The sequence below is a fragment of the Corvus moneduloides genome, chromosome 3 (genome assembly GCF_009650955.1).
Source record: "Corvus moneduloides isolate bCorMon1 chromosome 3, bCorMon1.pri, whole genome shotgun sequence".
In the NCBI taxonomy this organism is placed as follows: Eukaryota; Metazoa; Chordata; class Aves; order Passeriformes; family Corvidae; genus Corvus; species Corvus moneduloides.
In genome coordinates this window covers 29,213,320-29,231,786 of record NC_045478.1, presented here as the reverse complement: position 1 = coordinate 29,231,786, position 18,467 = coordinate 29,213,320, and the positions used below count along the sequence as shown (strand labels likewise).

General features: G+C 35.4%; 1 protein-coding gene across 3 annotated transcripts in view; it reads left to right on the top strand.

Annotated features, from left to right (window-relative positions):
• EYS (eyes shut homolog) overlaps nucleotides 1-18,467 on the top strand; it is an 855,823-nt gene that overhangs the window by 589,287 nt on the left and 248,069 nt on the right. For all 3 annotated transcript variants that reach the window (XM_032104713.1, XM_032104714.1, XM_032104715.1), the window contains one exon: nucleotides 9,121-9,271. In XM_032104713.1, the coding sequence (XP_031960604.1) occupies nucleotides 9,121-9,271 (151 nt within the window). The remainder of the gene's footprint in view (nucleotides 1-9,120; nucleotides 9,272-18,467) is intronic.

The following is an 18,467-nucleotide window of genomic DNA, read 5'->3' as shown; positions in this document are numbered from 1 at the left end:
AGACAAGAGGAAATCGCCTCAAGCTGCACCAGGGGAAGTTTAGCTTGGATATTAGGAAATATTCTTCACAGGATTGGTTGTTAAGCATTGGAAAAGGCTGCCCAAAGAAGTGGTTGAGTCACCATCAATCGAGGTGTTTGAAATATTTAGAGGTGGCACCGAGGGACATAGTTTAGTGATGAACTTTGCAATATTAGGTTAAAGGTTTGACTTGGTAATCTTAGAGGTCTTTTCCAGACCTAACTTTCTATTATTCTATGATAGTTCTGCCATTTTAATGGCTTAGAGCACTGTGGAAACAATGACTTTGTAGATGCTAGAGAGGAATAACAGGATCTCACTAAAAAACACAGAAAAGCAAACTGATCCATACATAGGTTGAATACTGAGAATGCATTCATTATATCTGCTACTGAAGAATTATTAAGGGAAGAGATAGACCATCTGTGAATTTAGACATACCCAGTTTCCTTTGTGAATAAGCATAGATTTCTGTAGCTGAAGATCATTTTTGTGCACAAATACCAGAAATAAGTTACAAGTACAGTGTATCACTGCAGTCATCATCTATTAATCTTAGGTATTTTTTAAAATATCAGTTAGTGTGAATTTTTTTTAAGAGAACATCTTAGACTTCAATAGTAGAACTACTGTACCACAACTAATGATTCTACTGTTCTTTGAAGTGTCTTTATGTGAAAAACAAAAGTATAGTTTAATTCTAGATTCAGAAATTATTCATTTACCTTGCTAGAAATTGCCTTTCTTTGTCTGTCTTCATTAGAAAAAGTAGAGAAACAACATGTCTCTCTTACTGACTGCTGTATATCACTAATCTGTTAGAGATATTGTCTCCATCATTTATGTATTTGCTGGAGGCTTTTCCTCAGGACAGGTCTTTAGCTGGTTCTCTGTTAAAGAGTATTTAAATCCCGTTCTATCCCGTGTGATCTATACAATAGTTCTTAACTCTATTGTTCACGTTATTAATTTCACAGAACATTAAAAATTTTCTTACCAGAATAACTCAGATTGCTATTTTTAAAAGTAAAGTAGTAACATCATCAACTGACTTTTTTAATACATTTTAAATATTTTTTCCTTATGAAAACTAATAGACTGTAACAGTATTCTATTTCTGAATTGATTTTGGTTTTAAGAAAGCAGACCTAACATATAGAGTACACACAATCCAGTATTTCCTCTTATACACTTAAATGTACTGAGCTCTTTGATTTCATAATCAAAGTGATTTTAAGAACACAGGTTTTCACATGCAATATATTTTATACAATATATGCATATTAATAAGGAGTAAATATACTAGCTATCACAAAGGAAGCTTAGTGAAAAACAAACACTGTAGGTTTAAAAAAATATTTTACTGAACTTCTTTTCCTCTCTATGGATGAATATATGACGTGATTTGAACGCAGCAGCATAAGGTAACATAAGCAACCATTTTTATCTAAGCTAAAATTCCTAAAATTTCTTGGGTTTAGGTTTTCAGGCCAGAAGGGAACACTTATTTGACCTCAAAGAGACCACTAATTTGACCTCTTCTGTGTCTTAAATGATCAATATTTTGTTTGAAGTCTATGAAAAACACAGATTTCAGTTAAATCAAGCCCTTCTAATTCTTAAATGTTTTCCTATGATATGCTTTACTCTGGTCACCTCTTCCTAAACCCACAGCATTGGTGGGCAGTTTATATATACACTTCATTCTTTCTGGAAAACCCCATCCATTACTTCAGTAAAAAGCTGAAAATAAAAGGTGGGTAGAGATTCACTTCTGACCCTGCTAACCCTACATCGCAGGTCTTGAGGTAATGCCCAGGACTGTGCAAGGAGCACAGACATATGAGGTGTAATTCACTCTCACCTCAAAGATCTTTTTATCTGCTAGATACCTTTTCACCACTCTGTTATTTGAGACATGTCCCAGAAAATAGAGAAATGAAAATAATTAACCAGTTCTGTAGTGGGAGAAAAATGCTGTTAGGCACTTTACATTGCATCCAGAAACCTGAAGACATAAATTTTATTAAAGTCATCATACTGCAGCAGATATGATGCAAGCAGTCCTTTTCTCTACTGAATAAAGGAGGAAGATGCAAAGAACAGGACAAGCAGTATAGCAGTCTTGTTTACTCAGACAGTGCTGTGTGAATTCTGTACACTGTAACTCCTACTTAGTAAGAAGGAAGCCAGCTTTCTACTTTATCCCACGTGAATCCCTTTCAGTCAGAGTTATCTGGAGGCAGGGAGATGCACCTCTTCTGAAAGCAAATAAGCTTTTTCTCCCTGAAGGGCAGGATGGAGTTTGCAGAGTGTCTGCAGCAACAGTGCAGACTGAGAAAACCCTGGAGAAAAAAGAGCAGTCTGCCTGCTATAGGTGGCCAGCACTAAGGTGAGCCTTGTAAGGCCATGGAAGAAAGGAGATTTTGTTTAGGACTAACTGTGTCTGGTAGAAAATGTATTCAAGTTAGAGAATAAATTTGTCTTCAAGGCTTTTATTTAATCACACTTACTGCTATATTTTCATTACTAAAAATTGTAACATTTTAAGAAGCTAGTTATCTTGTGTGCTAAATAAAGTCTTTCCTTAAAGAAGGGCGTCATGTCTGTTTGGGTAAGTCACTCTAACAAAAGGGAGAAAATTCAGAATGCCTTCAAAGGGACACCTTTGGCTTCAAAAGGCTTGGTTGTTTTTTCCACATTTAAACCACTTTATTCTTCTTCTTTCTTTTTTTTGGCTCCTCACTAATGATTCCAGGGCTCATATAGAGTCTTTTGCCTAAGCTGCCAGTCAAACCATGCCTATAACTATATAAGAAATGCCAGTGAGATCATCCAGGCTCCACAGTATCTGCTATACATATTCACAGCCCTCCACTAACTTCAGAATTTCTTTAAAATGTTAGGTTGAAGCTTGTCTTCTTAAAATGATCAATTTAATTTTCTTTCCAAAGCAGGATTTCTATCAGTAAACAATCACGGGGTTATACTGCTGATGCTACGTCATGATACTCCTTGTGAACCGTCTCAGTCTGGCATTGCCAAACATGGCAGAACGCCTTTTGCCATTCTGAAGTCACGACAGCAATTACTTTCTTCATTCAGCCAGAACTAAGATTTCAAGGAGAAAGGAATAGTGGAAATGGACAAAGCCTAGAAGTTATATTAGAAAAATTTGACATTAATATTTTCATATCTTGCACTTAGTTTTCAGAAATTGAGGGTAGTGAAAGTAGACCTTCTGCTTACATAGCTGTCTGAGTACAGGAGAAAAACCTTAACCTGCACTGATCAAGCCTTCTAAAAAAAACCAAAAGTTTAAAACTTAGTGCACTTTTTTGCAGCTAGATAATGTTATTTTATTTTGCATCAATGCGATGTTAAAAAAAAAATCTTAATGGAAATCAAAACCCGTTATGAAATCGAAGCTTAAGATGTTGCACATATTTTTTAAATTTTCCAGACAGGCTATCTTTCACAAACTTCTTATGAATCAATAGAGAATAAACAACTGCCTTTTCGTGGCAATGTCATTGAATGCAATGGATTTAATTATACTAAATTGGTCATAATAACAGTTAATAGTGATTTAATACCACCAATTAGTTTGAAACAAACTGTTGTTTTACAGCCTCTTTTTAAGATAAAAGCTTTCTTAGTCATGCCACATCTTGGGTGCAAATCACAGTCTACACATTCTCAGAACTCTACCATCAAAGCAGACACTCAGACACTAAAATTTAGAGTCATGCAAGTGACAAGTCTGTGGTGTATAGTGATGTTTTCTTGCTCAGACTGTTTAACTTAAAAAAATGCTAAAAATGTTTCTGTCATAGCTACTTTATTTTGCTTTGGATCTCAAAAGAGATCATTAGTGTCATTTATAAGAGTGAAAATTTTCTACTTTATCTTCTGAAACAACTTATCGCAAGGACAGAAACATAAAAACAGTAAAATAGGGCTCTAATAACAGGCCAATAACAATACATCAGACTTTGTTCTGCATTATTTTCTATGGAACATCAAAGGGTACTTATGGATACTAAAAGTGGCCTCAGTGTTCTATGGCTGCTTTGGCCACATGTCGTAAGCACAGAATTTACATTAAGGAGAACACAGATAGGCTATAGAGACTCTTACCTGCAGAGTCAATGTAAATATGAATTCCCACGGTGTAACTATCTTCTTATTAGAAACATTCTTTAAGTTTCACTTCAAATTACAGTGTTGCAAGTCTAGGTCCAACTCTGCTTTCTACTGCCTGAATACTTGAGTATAGTACTCTAATTTGAGCCAAGCTTTTCACTAAGTGACACTTTACTTACATCTAACTCAAGTTTAAATACGTGCATATAGTTTTCTAAGTTTAATTTCTGCAAGTAGTATCTGTGGTTGCTATGATGTGAGCAGCAAGAAACTAGAAGCAAGAAACTGCAAAGACAGAAAGGGCCAGAGGAATAGATAATGTTTTTTTCTTTAGCTATATCTACAGTAGTAAATTAAACTAAAATTTTGAAGTCTGGTCTCTGGACTGAGGCCAACTGGCAGGTCCCAGATCATGTCTTTAAAATCACTTACGGTAAAATAGTTTGGTGACGTGAGTTTGAAATGATTCCTGAATTGCACTAACAAGAGAACTTTATGAGTTTCAGAATTGGAGCTAGTTCCTAACTTCCATGGTAACTGTAACAGAAACAGTGATGACTTTGTAAAAATAGGGATGATTCCATGCCAGGATTTGAACTCAAATTGTGGACCTATTTAGTGTAGTAGTGTAAGTGTAACTTCTGTGAAAAGGAGGTGCCGTATTTATTTATTTATTTATTTCTTAGAATACGAAACAAAGTTTATTTTCTCCCCTCCTTGCATTATAAATTTATATCATTATCTTCATTGTTCTTATTTGTTTAGTTAAATCATAGTTAAATCTAGGACCAGACCAAGAAATCAGCTTCAGGCTCAGGAAATACAAGTCTGCTGTCAGAGCGAATGAGAAAAAATATGTTGTTGACTAATTAGTTAATCTGCAACATGAAAGTGTGTGTTACCTGGTGTCTCAGTAGGGCAAAATCAGCACCAACAGATGAGAGCAGTCTACAATTATGCATCTTACTGCAGAGTGAAAATGTAATGGCTGTGAGTGAACTGGTATATGTTCTATCTAAGTAAATCTACTGCAGGTAACAAGAGATTCTGCCCTATTCTGTAAATATTACTAGTATGGGATTGCAGGGGTATTCTTTGCTGAAGGAAGGTGTCTCAGGATTGTAGGATTGCAGAATTGTAGGGTGATTCAGGCCAGAAGGGACGTCAGGAGGTCTTTAGCACAACCTCCTGCTCAAAGCAGGGCCAGACAAGGTCAGAACAGGTTGGTCAGGGCTTTATTCAGTCAGATTTTGAAAACCTCTAATGCTGACACCTGCAAAACTCTCTGAGTAGAGAGGTCCAGAGGTCCCATTCCTAAATTAGTCTCAAACACCCTTGAAAAGCCTTAAAGATTTCAAAACAAGTGCTAGGTCAAAATTGATCCCACCTTTTAAATGTGCATTAATAAAAAGTATCTCTTGATTGTAGTGACAGTAGGTTTATTGTTTTGTCATAGTTTTACAAAAATAAACATTGTACTGCAAGGAGCAGTTTAAGCATGAAACCAGAAAATGTAAACCTCTAGATACTGAGTGAAAAGCAAGTTGTATTTTTTTAAGCTAAGAAATCTATAAATAATAATTAAACATAATTAAAGTGAAATATGTTGTCAGCTTTAATTAAACAATTGCCTTCAATAAAATTGGGGAAATTGGGAAATTTTTTATAATATATGATAACTAAACTTCTTTACTTCTGGTGGTTCACAACTCGTGTTTGGTATAAATGTTTCAAATATCTTGTTGCTTTTGTTTAATAGACTGAATGCTAATATTACAATCTAAACAGTTCAATGGTATCAGTGAATTATTTATTGTTGTTTAGCATGGTCACATTCAAGTGAAATTTCTAGAGACAGGTGAAAGTTTCAGTCTTGTTTCTCGAACAAAATATTTTCCTTTCCTATCAGAAAAAAACAGGTTAAAGAATTTTTATTCCCCACAAGGCTGCATAGCATAACTGACACAACACTTTTTCTGAACATCCTCCTTTCCCTCCTCCTCTTCCCTTTGTTTTGTTACCATTTTACCATTTTATGATAATCCTAAAAATGTCATTTTATCATCACTGTAAAATGTCAGAAAGTGAACATATTATGTAAAGGGACTTGGATTTCATACAGACATTGCCATATTTAGGGACTATTATATCAACAGTTATCAAATTATTGTCTGACCTTTCCATCCTTCTAACCCACGAGGCATTGAGCAATGGATTTAGTAGTGTTTAGACAGAATTCATCTTCAGGTTATAATTAATAGGCCAGTATTTAATCACTACATTTGTGTGATTACAAATGAGGAAACTGTGAACTATTACTGCTAGCTTGGACTGAGGCACAATTACTGGTAGCTTACCCAGCAAAAGTGCTTCAGAGTTGCTGTATGTATTTCCACATTTATAATTATGCAAAAAGCCCTGTCGTCTTACTTGACCTTTAAAACACCCAGTGTGCTGATTGTAGAAAAAGTATTTTAAAATCCTGATGGAAAATTCATAGAGTGCATATATGACCCAGTGATTGTATCATCAGCAAACGCTAAAAAATAATGGTTTAAAGTCATTATTCTAATTTGGCCAGACCCTGCTAGATTCAATCAAACACAATCAGAGGTGCATGGCTGACATTCTAACAAGCTTAGGGCAAAGGCAGCTCATGCTTTGAATTGTATTAACTTGTTTTCTGACACCAAATACTGGGAATTAATTTCTTTTTTTTTTTTTAATGTATGCACACAAAAATAATTTTACATATCAGTCATATAAGCTGTTAAGGACAAGCTAAAAAATATATCTAAAGCTAATGTGAAAAGAACTACATCAATATGGTGTTTGTGTGGTAGAATTACATACATGGTCATGTAACTACTTACTGCATTAACATCTCAGAACCTGCAGAAGAAATAGTAATTAAGAGAAAAACAGAAGAGAAGTTGTTTGAGCAGCTGTACTTCACTGTTAAATAGCACATCTGTTAAATAGTTAAAAAGAAAAGCCTGTCAATCTCTCCCTGACCCTCTTCCACTCCATCTTAAGAATTATGCTGTATTAAAACAAGTCTGATTTAACATATTTCTGAAATATTATCTTATTATTATGCTTTTATTCATAATTACAATATCATTTTATCAGGAAAAGAAGAAATTTTAGGTATTTTTAAAATCATATTTTTTCCTTTGAGTCTCACTGCCACTCTTTTCTGTAGAATGATATATACAAAATGTCACACTGACTTTTACTGAGCACTAGTAAAAATTTCTTGACCATTGCAAATAGAGCTACAGAGAATGATTGTGCCAGTTACACACATTACCAGCAAACCTTCTTTGTAAGCCATTAATGAAAAAGGCATGCTGCAGAACCTTCTGTGTGTGCTTAGACATACAGCCATTGTATAATATCCAAAAAACATGGTAGGAAAAACATTTCTTTCCTTGATTCTAGATACATTTAGCTCCTTTTTCACATTCATGTTAGCTATTAATTATCAAGTTCAAAAAAAATTGAGGGGAGAACAAAAAAAATCCCCTGCATAGATCCATTAAGATGCTAGTTTTCAGTCCACAGAATCAAAACCCCAATTTATTTCTTCTTCATTCTTGATTTTAGCCACAAACCAAAATTTTTTATTCTTCATCTGAAGTTATTTGCTATAGGATGGACAAGCCACTTTGCATACACAAATATTTATAGGCCTTTCTTTAAATACATATCACTATGTTTGCATACTGTTCTGAAAGTATCTCACAACAGAATTACATGGAAAACATAGAGAACTGTTTGCAAATGTTACTGATGTTAACTCTCCATTCTCTCAGTTAAAAACACATGGAAGACTTTATGAAATAATGTCTGAGAATCCATATATAACTATCTGACAGAAAATAGTTAAGAAAACTTTTTATGCTCTTTTTTGCAAGAATTTTCAGAAGGTAATTTTACATTGTCAGAGATAAGCTGAATTCATACTTTACCTACTGCATCCTACCCAAATTGCTTTTACAGAGCTGTGGGTTGTTGGTTTGTGGTTTGGGGCTTTTTTTGTTTTGGGTTTTTTGGGTTTTTTTATATGTACTACCTTCACATAGATTTTTTGTGACACCCATATTACAAAGGCACTTGAATATCTTTAAATATAGAGCTGATTGAACTCTCATTTGTTTCATGTACAGAGAGAAGGATAGGCTGGAAGAAATTCCTCCATGAGAGACTGGTTTAGTTCTGATATTTCTTTACTGTCCTTTCTTACATGAAGATAAAGTGATTGCTGCCAGTTGGTCATTGGAATGCAAATGACCTTTACATCATTAAAACAAATTGAAAGAAACCAAATTGTTTGCCTGGTACCTTCTGTTTGTTGTTGAGAATTTATGCACGTTGTTAACAGCAACACTTTTAAGAGGATATGTGAGTGGGGGAGGGTAATGGGAATGTATGTATTAATTTCAGGGCCTAATATTACCAACTTCAGCTTTAGGAATGATGCTTTTGAAGATAAGTATTACAGATTGTTATAGTACCTCTGCACTTTCTAAAATGCAGCTTGTTTTAAATTGCTTTAGGGGTTTGAATTTTGTGTGTGATGAGAAAGAACGATATTTAAAATATTTCAGTTCAATAGATGTATTTTTTTCAAATTACAAAGTCTTCTTGGTATTGATAAAAATTGTCTAACTCTTTTTATTCAGTCATTTGTGTGCTTTGGCTTTTTTTAGCAATTGCAGTGCCCAGATTTACAATATGGCTTTATTTTAATGGAATTTCAAACCCCAAAGACTTGTCAAATAGCTCGTTAAATAGCTTCTTTTATATTTATAGTTCTATAATATAAAACAGCCATTTACTTTATTTTCTTTCCTTGTTGGTTTACTAACAACCTAATTAATTTGTCAGATAGACAGTAATGTAAACAATATGTGGTGGTAAAATGTGCCTATTTCTGAATTTGTGCAGGCAGGGCATGGTACCATGTGAAGCAGAAATGTCAGTCCTGAAGATATCTTCAAATACAAGTATAACTAGAAATATCTGGTCCAGTTCTTATTGGCTTGAAACAGGATCCATATTTGTTGGTGGTTTGCCTCATCGTTATGCAGCAAAACAGGTATTTTTTATTATTATTATTCATTTTTATTTAAATTTGTATTATTTTTAGGAGTGGCATGTTGAATATTATATAACTGAAGAGATTTAAAACATGCAAAAAATAAAAATTACTTACAGCTTTTTAGGAGTTGCATCTAAGGGATGAGTATGGTCCCTTGCAGTGTATTTCTCATGTGGGGAACAAAAGTGAACAAAAAGAGCATTATGGTCTAAATTCATTATCTGAAATCCTGATTGTCTTGATTAGTCAGAGTAAAGAAGCAAATATGATCAAATTTAGAGAAGGTACCTGTTACCTCAGGTGCTAGTTCTGTGAAGACGTGAAAAGTATTAACTGCAATCTGTTTCAAAATGAAGGAGGCTCTGTTTACATCCTGTGCTGGCATAGACAGGTATGTGTAAAAATAGACCAGGCAAGAGAAAGCTAACCTGTGAAAGTGCATTAATGAATGAGAGATAGCACAGGAGCTTGAATTTGTCAGCATCTGTATGCAGCTCAGGTAACCACGGAATGCAGGGATGAGAAGTAATATGCAGTGGGGCTTGTACAGAGCAAGGGAAGAAGAATACCCACAGGGTCATGCAGAGAGTTGGAGACAAGGATTTTGGGGTAGAGCAGTCACAATAACAGATACACATCACTTAAGTGATTTCCAGTATTTTTTTTTTTTTTCCAAATCAGGATGAGTATAGTTAGGAACTTCTATTCCAGTTTATGAGACTCAAATTCTTCATGCTAACACAGATCAAAGACTCAGGCCTTGTAATTCATTTGAGACTGGCACCATACACCCAGGGCACACTCAGCCCAGCTCCCAGCAGCATGGCCATTGTGCAATGCAGCTCGCAATGCAGCTGGCTCAGCCTTCTACATCTTGTCAGGTGTCAGAGTATGGAGAGCACCTCTGCATCTAAGGGGCTATTGTCCTAGCTATGTATAAATTTTTAAAATTATATTGTTGACATAAGATGCCGGTGGCCTCACTAGTCATAAAGCTCCAAGTCAGTCTCTGTCTTTCACTTATCTAAAGCCAACCTGTGTTGCTACCTGGACTATTTAACTCTCTTGTCTCGTTCCCAAATATGTTTCCAGAATGTAAAACTGTTCACGATTACATAACAAAGACTATCTGTGAGTGTTTGTATGTTTTCCACATGTGGAGAAATAAATTACACTGTTAGTGCTGAGTTGGTGTAGTGCAGATCTCATTTATCTGAACAGGGATCTTTGGATTCGTGTCACCCCACAACTGTAGCAAAGTTAGTCTGCAGGGGTTTTGTTTCTCCAATGCACTGTAAAAACTGGACATACGTAGTCCAGTTTTCACATTTTATGCCGTACTTTCAGGTAGGCTTCACCCTGTGCAATTGATTTAACCTTTTTATTTCTGTTCCATTCTTCAGTAAGTGAAGGTCATCTTATCATGAGGAAAATAGAGTCATTTCAAGCACAGGCGTGTTTTTGATGCTGCTGTAATGTAGCATTTCTAGATTGCTTTCACCTTATAATAAATTGCACAGTAATCAATGCTGTGACAAGACTGTTGAAATCCACCTTAAAAGTTCTTGTGAGTAGGTGCTTTTTAGGTTGTAAAATATTCAGCAAAAAAGTGTATTTCTAAGTAGCTCATACTGACATTAAAAGAACACATCAAGCAATATTCGTAGTTATACAACTTTTCCCTTAATTCAAATGTTCATACACAAACTATACTTTCATCTGGAATATTTTATCCTGAGTTGTATATAGAATTTTATTTACTACAGAAATGTATCTTCAAGAAATGTTCTATACTAATGAGATATATGAAAATTATATTTTCAGTGTTTAAATGACCTGTCTTCTAGAAGTGAAGAGAAATTTTTGGGGGATACCCCAAAGAATTTATAGTGAAGGCTTAGAGAAGTTCAACTGATGTAGTGTTTTTTGGAGCAGGTAAAGAAGCAATTTATTTGAGGAATATAGTAGTAATGTGTATATGAGAATGAATTTTGAGATGATAAATAGCTCTTTAATAGCTGAAGGCCAAATAAAATCCATAAAAATAAATTTACCTTAGGGAAGTTCAAATAGGTATGAAATGCAATGGTTTAAAGGTAATTTACTGCTAAAAAATGTGCCTGCATGTGTTAGATTGTCATATCAACATGGGCTTTCTTTTTTTGAGAATGTTGCAGTTCAAGTCTATTCTTAATGCAGGATTAATAGGTGAGATGTTGCAGTTCATGCTTGTTATCTAAATTAGGTAATAGATGTGGGACATGTACAAGTGCTTAAGCTGGTGATATTTAACCTCTATTAGTACTTGGAAAGCATACATTCCTATAACTTCCCCAAAAAGGCAAAAATATATCCTCTACTCTCAGTGTCCTCTCTAGTTTTCCAGTGAGCTTTCTTGCAGCTTTCTTTCTGTTTGAGATTACATCAGCCTTTTATTTCACTTAATTTTCTTTACTTATTTGAGATTTTTGTGTTCATTTTGATCTTAGCATCTCATTTTGCTTAAGTTTTATGTTTTTGTGGCTTTAGGGAAGTTCAATTTTCCTTGGCTTCCATGTCAAAGTCTGTAGGCTACAAGACAAATATAGTCTATAAAGGCTGGGTTTTTCCTTTTTGTCAGGGAATGGAGAACTGCCTGTCCAAGTACTCTTTATGTGGGCTTTTCAATCTCAGCAGTAGGAAACCACTCCAGAAAGTTTCTTTCCCATCAGTTTAGACCCAGGCAGTCAGTCTTCTATTGTAAAACGTTCATCATCCCTGAAAGAGAACAGGTCTGTTTCTGACCTTCGTCCTGCAGTTTGCTTCAAGGGAGATTTCTGCTCCAGCTGAGACTCAGCTTTTTCTGACAAGTGCTCTGATCACTCTTGGAGTCAAGTTGGATAATGACCCTTGTGATATCCACAGTCTTCACCTAATTATACATCGTCTTGCTTTAGGTCCTTCTCTCAAAGGAGTAGTTCACTTTGCTGTTGGCTCTCCTACCTTCCCATACCGTGGAAGTTGCAGAGAACAGTGACTTCAGACCCCAGGCTCCTTCAGTTTCTAACAGGAACTTCTAGCTGCCAGAAACTGTTGACATTGGAGTCCCATGTTACTGGAATTGGCTCGTGTTAAATGATTAATTTCTAGGCTTGATTCCTCTTCCTTCCATTTTGATTGAAGTTTGAGATGATCTATGAAGCCCTCAGGGTAAAATACTGTCTCCTGATGATTTCCTACACATTTTCTTAATCGGATCTCAAATATCCGGGCATTTTTTCCACATATTTCCTTTTTTTCCTGCGTTATTATTTAGTATTCCTTAGAGTCAGAATGCCCTCAATAGGTAAGGCAAGGTACAACAATTCTACTGATTTCCCTAGTTTTTGCCACAGCTCTCTTCAGGAGATCAGAGCCTTGCCCTCAAGCAGTGAAGTATTTAAAAGAATATCTGTAACATCTGGGGAAGCAATGCCATAATACCAAATAGATTTCTTTGCTATTCAGAAGATATCAGACCTCCCAGATCACAGTCCTAGTGTCTATGGTTGGTGGCAAGAAACACTAGAGCAAGATAAAGTTATGGACTACTCAAGTAAACCAGACATATAAAGTGCCATGGATTCAGAAGGATGCTTACAAGCATGCACCCCTGGCTGATGTTATCACGAGGCCACTCTCCATTACCTCTGAAAGCCTAGAGTTGATGACAGGGAAAAAGACAAATGTGAGGTCATGTTCATCTTCAAAAAGCCAAGGAGGAAGATTGTTGGGGTCCCTCCCCTGCCATGTAGCCCTGGGAGAGGGGCCCTGAGGGCACAGACACGGGGCTTCCCTGCCCCTGCTCAGCCTCGTTCCCATTGGTTGGTTTGTGTTCCCTGCGCGGGCAGAAGGACCCTTGGTCCCGTGATTGAACAGTTCCTCAGCAGAGCTCCGGCCATGCGGCTGGAGAAATAAACATCTCTGAAACATCTAGCAAGAATCTGTCTGTCCATATATATTTCCTTTCCACGGGACTCCTGGTTTGATGTATGCGTGTTACAGTATCCGCACTGCAACAGAAGATGGGTAAGCATGAGCTAATCAGGTCAATGTCACAACTATGTTCTTGAGACAAATACAGAAACAAAAGGACAAGCAGGTCCTTGGGAACAACCAGCATGGATTTACCAAAGGGAAACTCTGCCTGACCCATGTGTTTACATTCCCTGTTGAGATGACTGGCTCTGTGGGCAAGGGGAGGGCAGTGGATAATCCTTCCTTTGTGTCCCAGAGTTTCACTCCCAACTCCTCCATCTCCTCTCTCTGAGTGGCACAGGAAGATGGGAAATGGAGGTTATAATCAGACCATAACAGTTTGTCTCTTCCACTTCTTCCTCTTACACATCTACAGTCCTCTTAGCTATCCACAGGCCAAAGATGGAAAAAGTATTTGACTTGGTGTGAATTCTGAAGGATCTGAAGAAATGAGTAGCAAACAAGGTAACAAATACATGCACTGAAACAACTTGAATGAATTCATCCAAGTTCAAGCACTGCAATCTGTTTCATGTACAGCAAGAAATGGTTTCTGTGACTGTAAACTGTTCTTTGCAAAGTTTAGTGGATTCATCTGACAGTGTACGAAGGCATTGCTGAACAGTCAGAATGAAAGCTAAACTATAAATAGCTGGCTGGCAGACATCTTGTCCTGCTGTCTCCACACAGTGAAAAAAATCCCCTTCAGTTCTAGGCCAGCTTTGTTTATTACTTATTTTTATATTCTATCCTATTTCTTTGATAAAGAATATGATGGGAATACTTCAGACTTGCCACAGGTAAATGGCAAAATCAGCTAAACAGTTAAACAGCATCATCTTTTTAAAACATTGGGGTTTTAAAACTGTTAATGATCACTGTTTTTTAAGACATAAAAATCAACACCAAAGGAAGAGAAACCAAATTACACACAGAAAAAAACCCTTTTTGATCAGAAGTTGAAAAAAGGTATTATTTTTGAAATCTCAAGGCATGTTTCAGAATAATTAATTTCATGCTAGCTTTAGTATTGTTAATTGTTTACAATAGCTTTTTCTCTGCAGAGAAGATTGGTACACTCAAAGTGAAATTAAAGATTGTTTTCAAATACGTACAGCAGCAGTTGATTGAAGTAATACTGTTATTTCTGCTGCTATAATTGCTCCAGTAATTTATATTTCTAGACTTAATAGTATTTTAGTATTGAGAATTTGAAATGTCATTATATCTTCATATTCCTTTTCAACTGAAGCAGTTCTCTATAATTAAACTTTGCAAGTATTAAAACAGGGAAGTTTCAGAAGGAAAGGAAGCTTCTGTACCAGGAGAGTAATCTTCTAAATAAAGATAAAAGATTAGGTGGAATGTGTGCAAATATATACGTGGGCATCAATATGTTACCAATGGGGAAATGGCAACAGATAATTGAGTGATATGCTCAGGATCATAGTGTGTTAATGTTGTAACTAAAGTGAGATGGAAATCATTATACACCTAAAGACTCAGACTAGGAGACCATAATAGTCTAGTGGACTTGTATTTTAAATACAAATATGTAAAATACACTGTGCAGATGTAAGAACACATATAGTTTTCCTATGAAAAAGAGATAATGTGATATCACGGCCATATGTACCTCTCAATTTTAAGATATTCTCAAGTATGTACATATGTAGATAAAAATGTTTTAAACATTTTAATAACCAACTGCTAAAACATACAAAATTACATTCTTTCTCTTTTAATAACTCATCCACAATTCCATGGCATTGAGTGAAGAAATGGACAATGTGAAACAGGTGTTACAAAATATAGAATCAGACCCTTAATTTGGAATGATCCAAAAGCAATTTGCTCTATGTCACAGCTGCTGTGCTTCCATAGACTAACACAACAGTAACCCCTCTGTAACTGTCTAGTTAGAAACAGTTTATGATCCCTTTCCCTTGCCAGAGCATTGCAAAGCAGTGGGAGAATTTAGTACAATCTGTGCACAGTGTTTTAGATTTGATTATCTGGCATTCACCTTATCTGATAAATCTTGGGCTCTGACAGCATCTTTCACATTATAATTTATAATAATATAATATGTACATGATTCTTTAACATCCTGCTCCAGTAATCGTTGGATGTAAGCAAATTACAGTTGTCCTGACCCAATTAATACTCCCTGGGCTACAGTGTTCAGCCTGAGAAGATTCCTGGGGAAGCCAACAAAGGAAAGAACATCCAATCTGTCACAGGACTGCAAGGCATAATAGACTGTTACATGGCTGCAACTGTTTGCTATAGTGGTATAACCAAGAATGGGTAGTTTGAAACCTTAGAGGGACCAGTTCTTGAACGTCCACACTTTCCTGTTGTTCCACAACATATCTGAAATTTTCACATTTAACTATTAAATATTATATGTTCTGTAAAATCATTTTCAAGGCAGACTGGTTATAGGGTTTTTTTTTTTTCATTAGATCATAAATCTGCCTAGGAATTGTCCAAAGGATATATCATATTTGATATAATTTAAAGAATTATCTGATCCATCAGTTTAAGCTCTAGCTCACAATAGACTAAGTGTAAGCCAGTTACCAAGCATTAGTCTTCCCTCTAGGTATAGTGAAATACAGGTGTTTAGCTTGTAGTAGCTATGCACTAGAGTTTAAGGTTCTGCTGTTGTACAGAAATTGAAAATGAAAATGAGCAGTGTTGACTCTGTCATCCAGATTCTCATCTGGTTTTAGTGCTATGTTGCTGAAACTGTGAGCTGTTCCTGTAACTGTGAGTTGTTCCCATTTGTATCAATTCCAGAATCTGTATTTTTCAAAAAATGGGATGAAATTTTTTGTCCTTATATTTATGCTACTCCCTTTTAATTTGATTTTCCCTACACACATTATACATCTTCTAAGTCTGCTCTTTTGTCAGGTTTGTGATTTACAATACTCAGAAAGGGTATTTCAGAGTGTTTGTTGATTTGAAATGAATTTTGGATCCTGAAGAGCATCTGACTTCTTTTTGAATCTTGACATGACAGTCTTGGATCCTGACAAGTATTTACTTTCTGCTGTCCTACTTAGGATATCCTTTGACTCTGTCTTTGCATCACCTGAATGCTTATCTTAATTAAGAGCACCACTTACTGTTACTCAAGTTATTTTATATATTTATGCACTTTTATACACTAAATAAATATTTGTCCCATCACCAAAAGTACTTCAACATGTCAATATTTCATTGGCTACTGTCACGTATTCTGGTACTTGTTCTTCTTTAGATTGATAGGTCATGGTCTGCAGACTCTGTTCTTATATAATTAATTATTACCCTGAAATCAGGGGTCCTGTCTTTCTGCTCAAGAGATGCTTTGCCTGTTCTGAATAGTTTGTTTTGATCAGCACACTTTTTAGCATCAGTACTTCTGACATTGTCAGATAATTTGCGAATGTGTTTAACAGCATAAGACTCAGTGGGCAATATTTGTTGCATCTAACCAGTGTGTAAACTCCCCTAGTATTGGCAATTTTTGTCTTTTCTTTTATCCAGTTTGTTCACCATCCACCCAAAAAGACCCCTTCCTGTATTTCCCACAATTACTAATTTTATTTAAGAACCTTTGCTTGGGAACAATGTCAAAACGTTTTTGGAAATTAGGTTGGCTCAGGTTTTGGGTGACCCTCTTATAAAGGACCATTGAAGTGTTCAAGGGATACTAATAATTAGGGAAGCATAACTTCCTTAAACAAAATTTTAGATTCTTTATGTCATATTGTCCCACGTTTTTGCTACTTACATTCCTTATTACAACATTCTGGAATTTTCTTCTGAATATAGATTTGCTGGGCTTTAGTTTGCCTCAATCATTTTGGCCTTTCATTGTCCCTTTTGAAATGCCAGTATTGTATTTGCCACTTTCCTCTGTATTGTTACAACATGATTTAATTAAAAATCTATATAACATTTTTGCACAATTCCAGACTTCCTAGTTTTCACATAATAGAAAGTTTTGATGAGCATAGAAGAATCTTCCCAGGGAAATGGTAGAGTCCCTTTCACTGGAGGTTCTCAATATGGGATTGGACAGGGTGCTAGATAATCTCATCTAAATTCCCTTTTACATGAAAGGTTGGACCAGATGATCTTGTGAGATTCCTTCCAACCTGGGATGTTCTATGGATTTTATGGCTTAAGCACTTTTTTCAGCCTAAAATAAAATATATCCCAGAACATTTTTAAATATGCATAATAGTAGATTTAATTTACAAGATATTACTTTTAAATCTTCACCCATATTTTGGCCTGAAAAATGTTGATTAACCATCTTCTTTATTCTGCTGCTTTGACAGTCAATCTCTCTTTTTTTATTTGTTATTTTTTTTAAAGTTATGCTTGACTTTTTCCTACTTGATCAAATGTAGTTATGGAACTCTGTGGGAGTGTTCTTCTGTAACATGCAAGCATTTTTCCCATTGAGCTTTCCAATTGTTTTTATCCTTGCTAGCCTTGTTCTGATGCAGTTAAACCTTCTGGGGGATTTTTAGGTGTGATTTGCTCCCAGGAGAATGCTGAATTTGAGTATATTATAGTCAGTGTTTTTAATGTTTTGGGGTTTTTTTAATAATTATATATTGAAATATTGAAGCATATTCTTTGCGTAGCTTAATGTAAAACCAAGAGTTATATCTCTTGTAGTTTCTCTAATGGTTCCAAGAAACCATTATTTACAGTATCTACAAATGTAGTCCCTTCAGCATATTTTGTCATGATTTTTTACCAGACTGCTTGGGAGTAATTAAACTCTGTTATTGCCATCTTTTCTGCCTTACACCTTCTAACCTGCTTTAGGATTTAACAAATGCTATCATCACCTTGGTGATATATATTATAGCTCAAATATAATATTTTTCTTTCTGCATGAAATTTTAGTGCAAAAATATTTGTGCCAGTTTGTATATATTTATTTGACTACTTTTTTTATATTGCCTTTTTCTGGGGTAGCCTATGCCTTACATGCTTTTTGCTCTTCCATCATAGTATCCTAGTGTTTATATTTCTACCATGAAGATGCTTATCATATTCTTATTGTTTTACTACTTTCTTTCCTTTTTAGAATTCAGGTGTTTTTCCATAGGCAGTTACTTTTCTTTTGAAAATAAATAATGGTTTAGTGGTTTGGCAGAAAGAGAGTTGTGCTTACACAAAT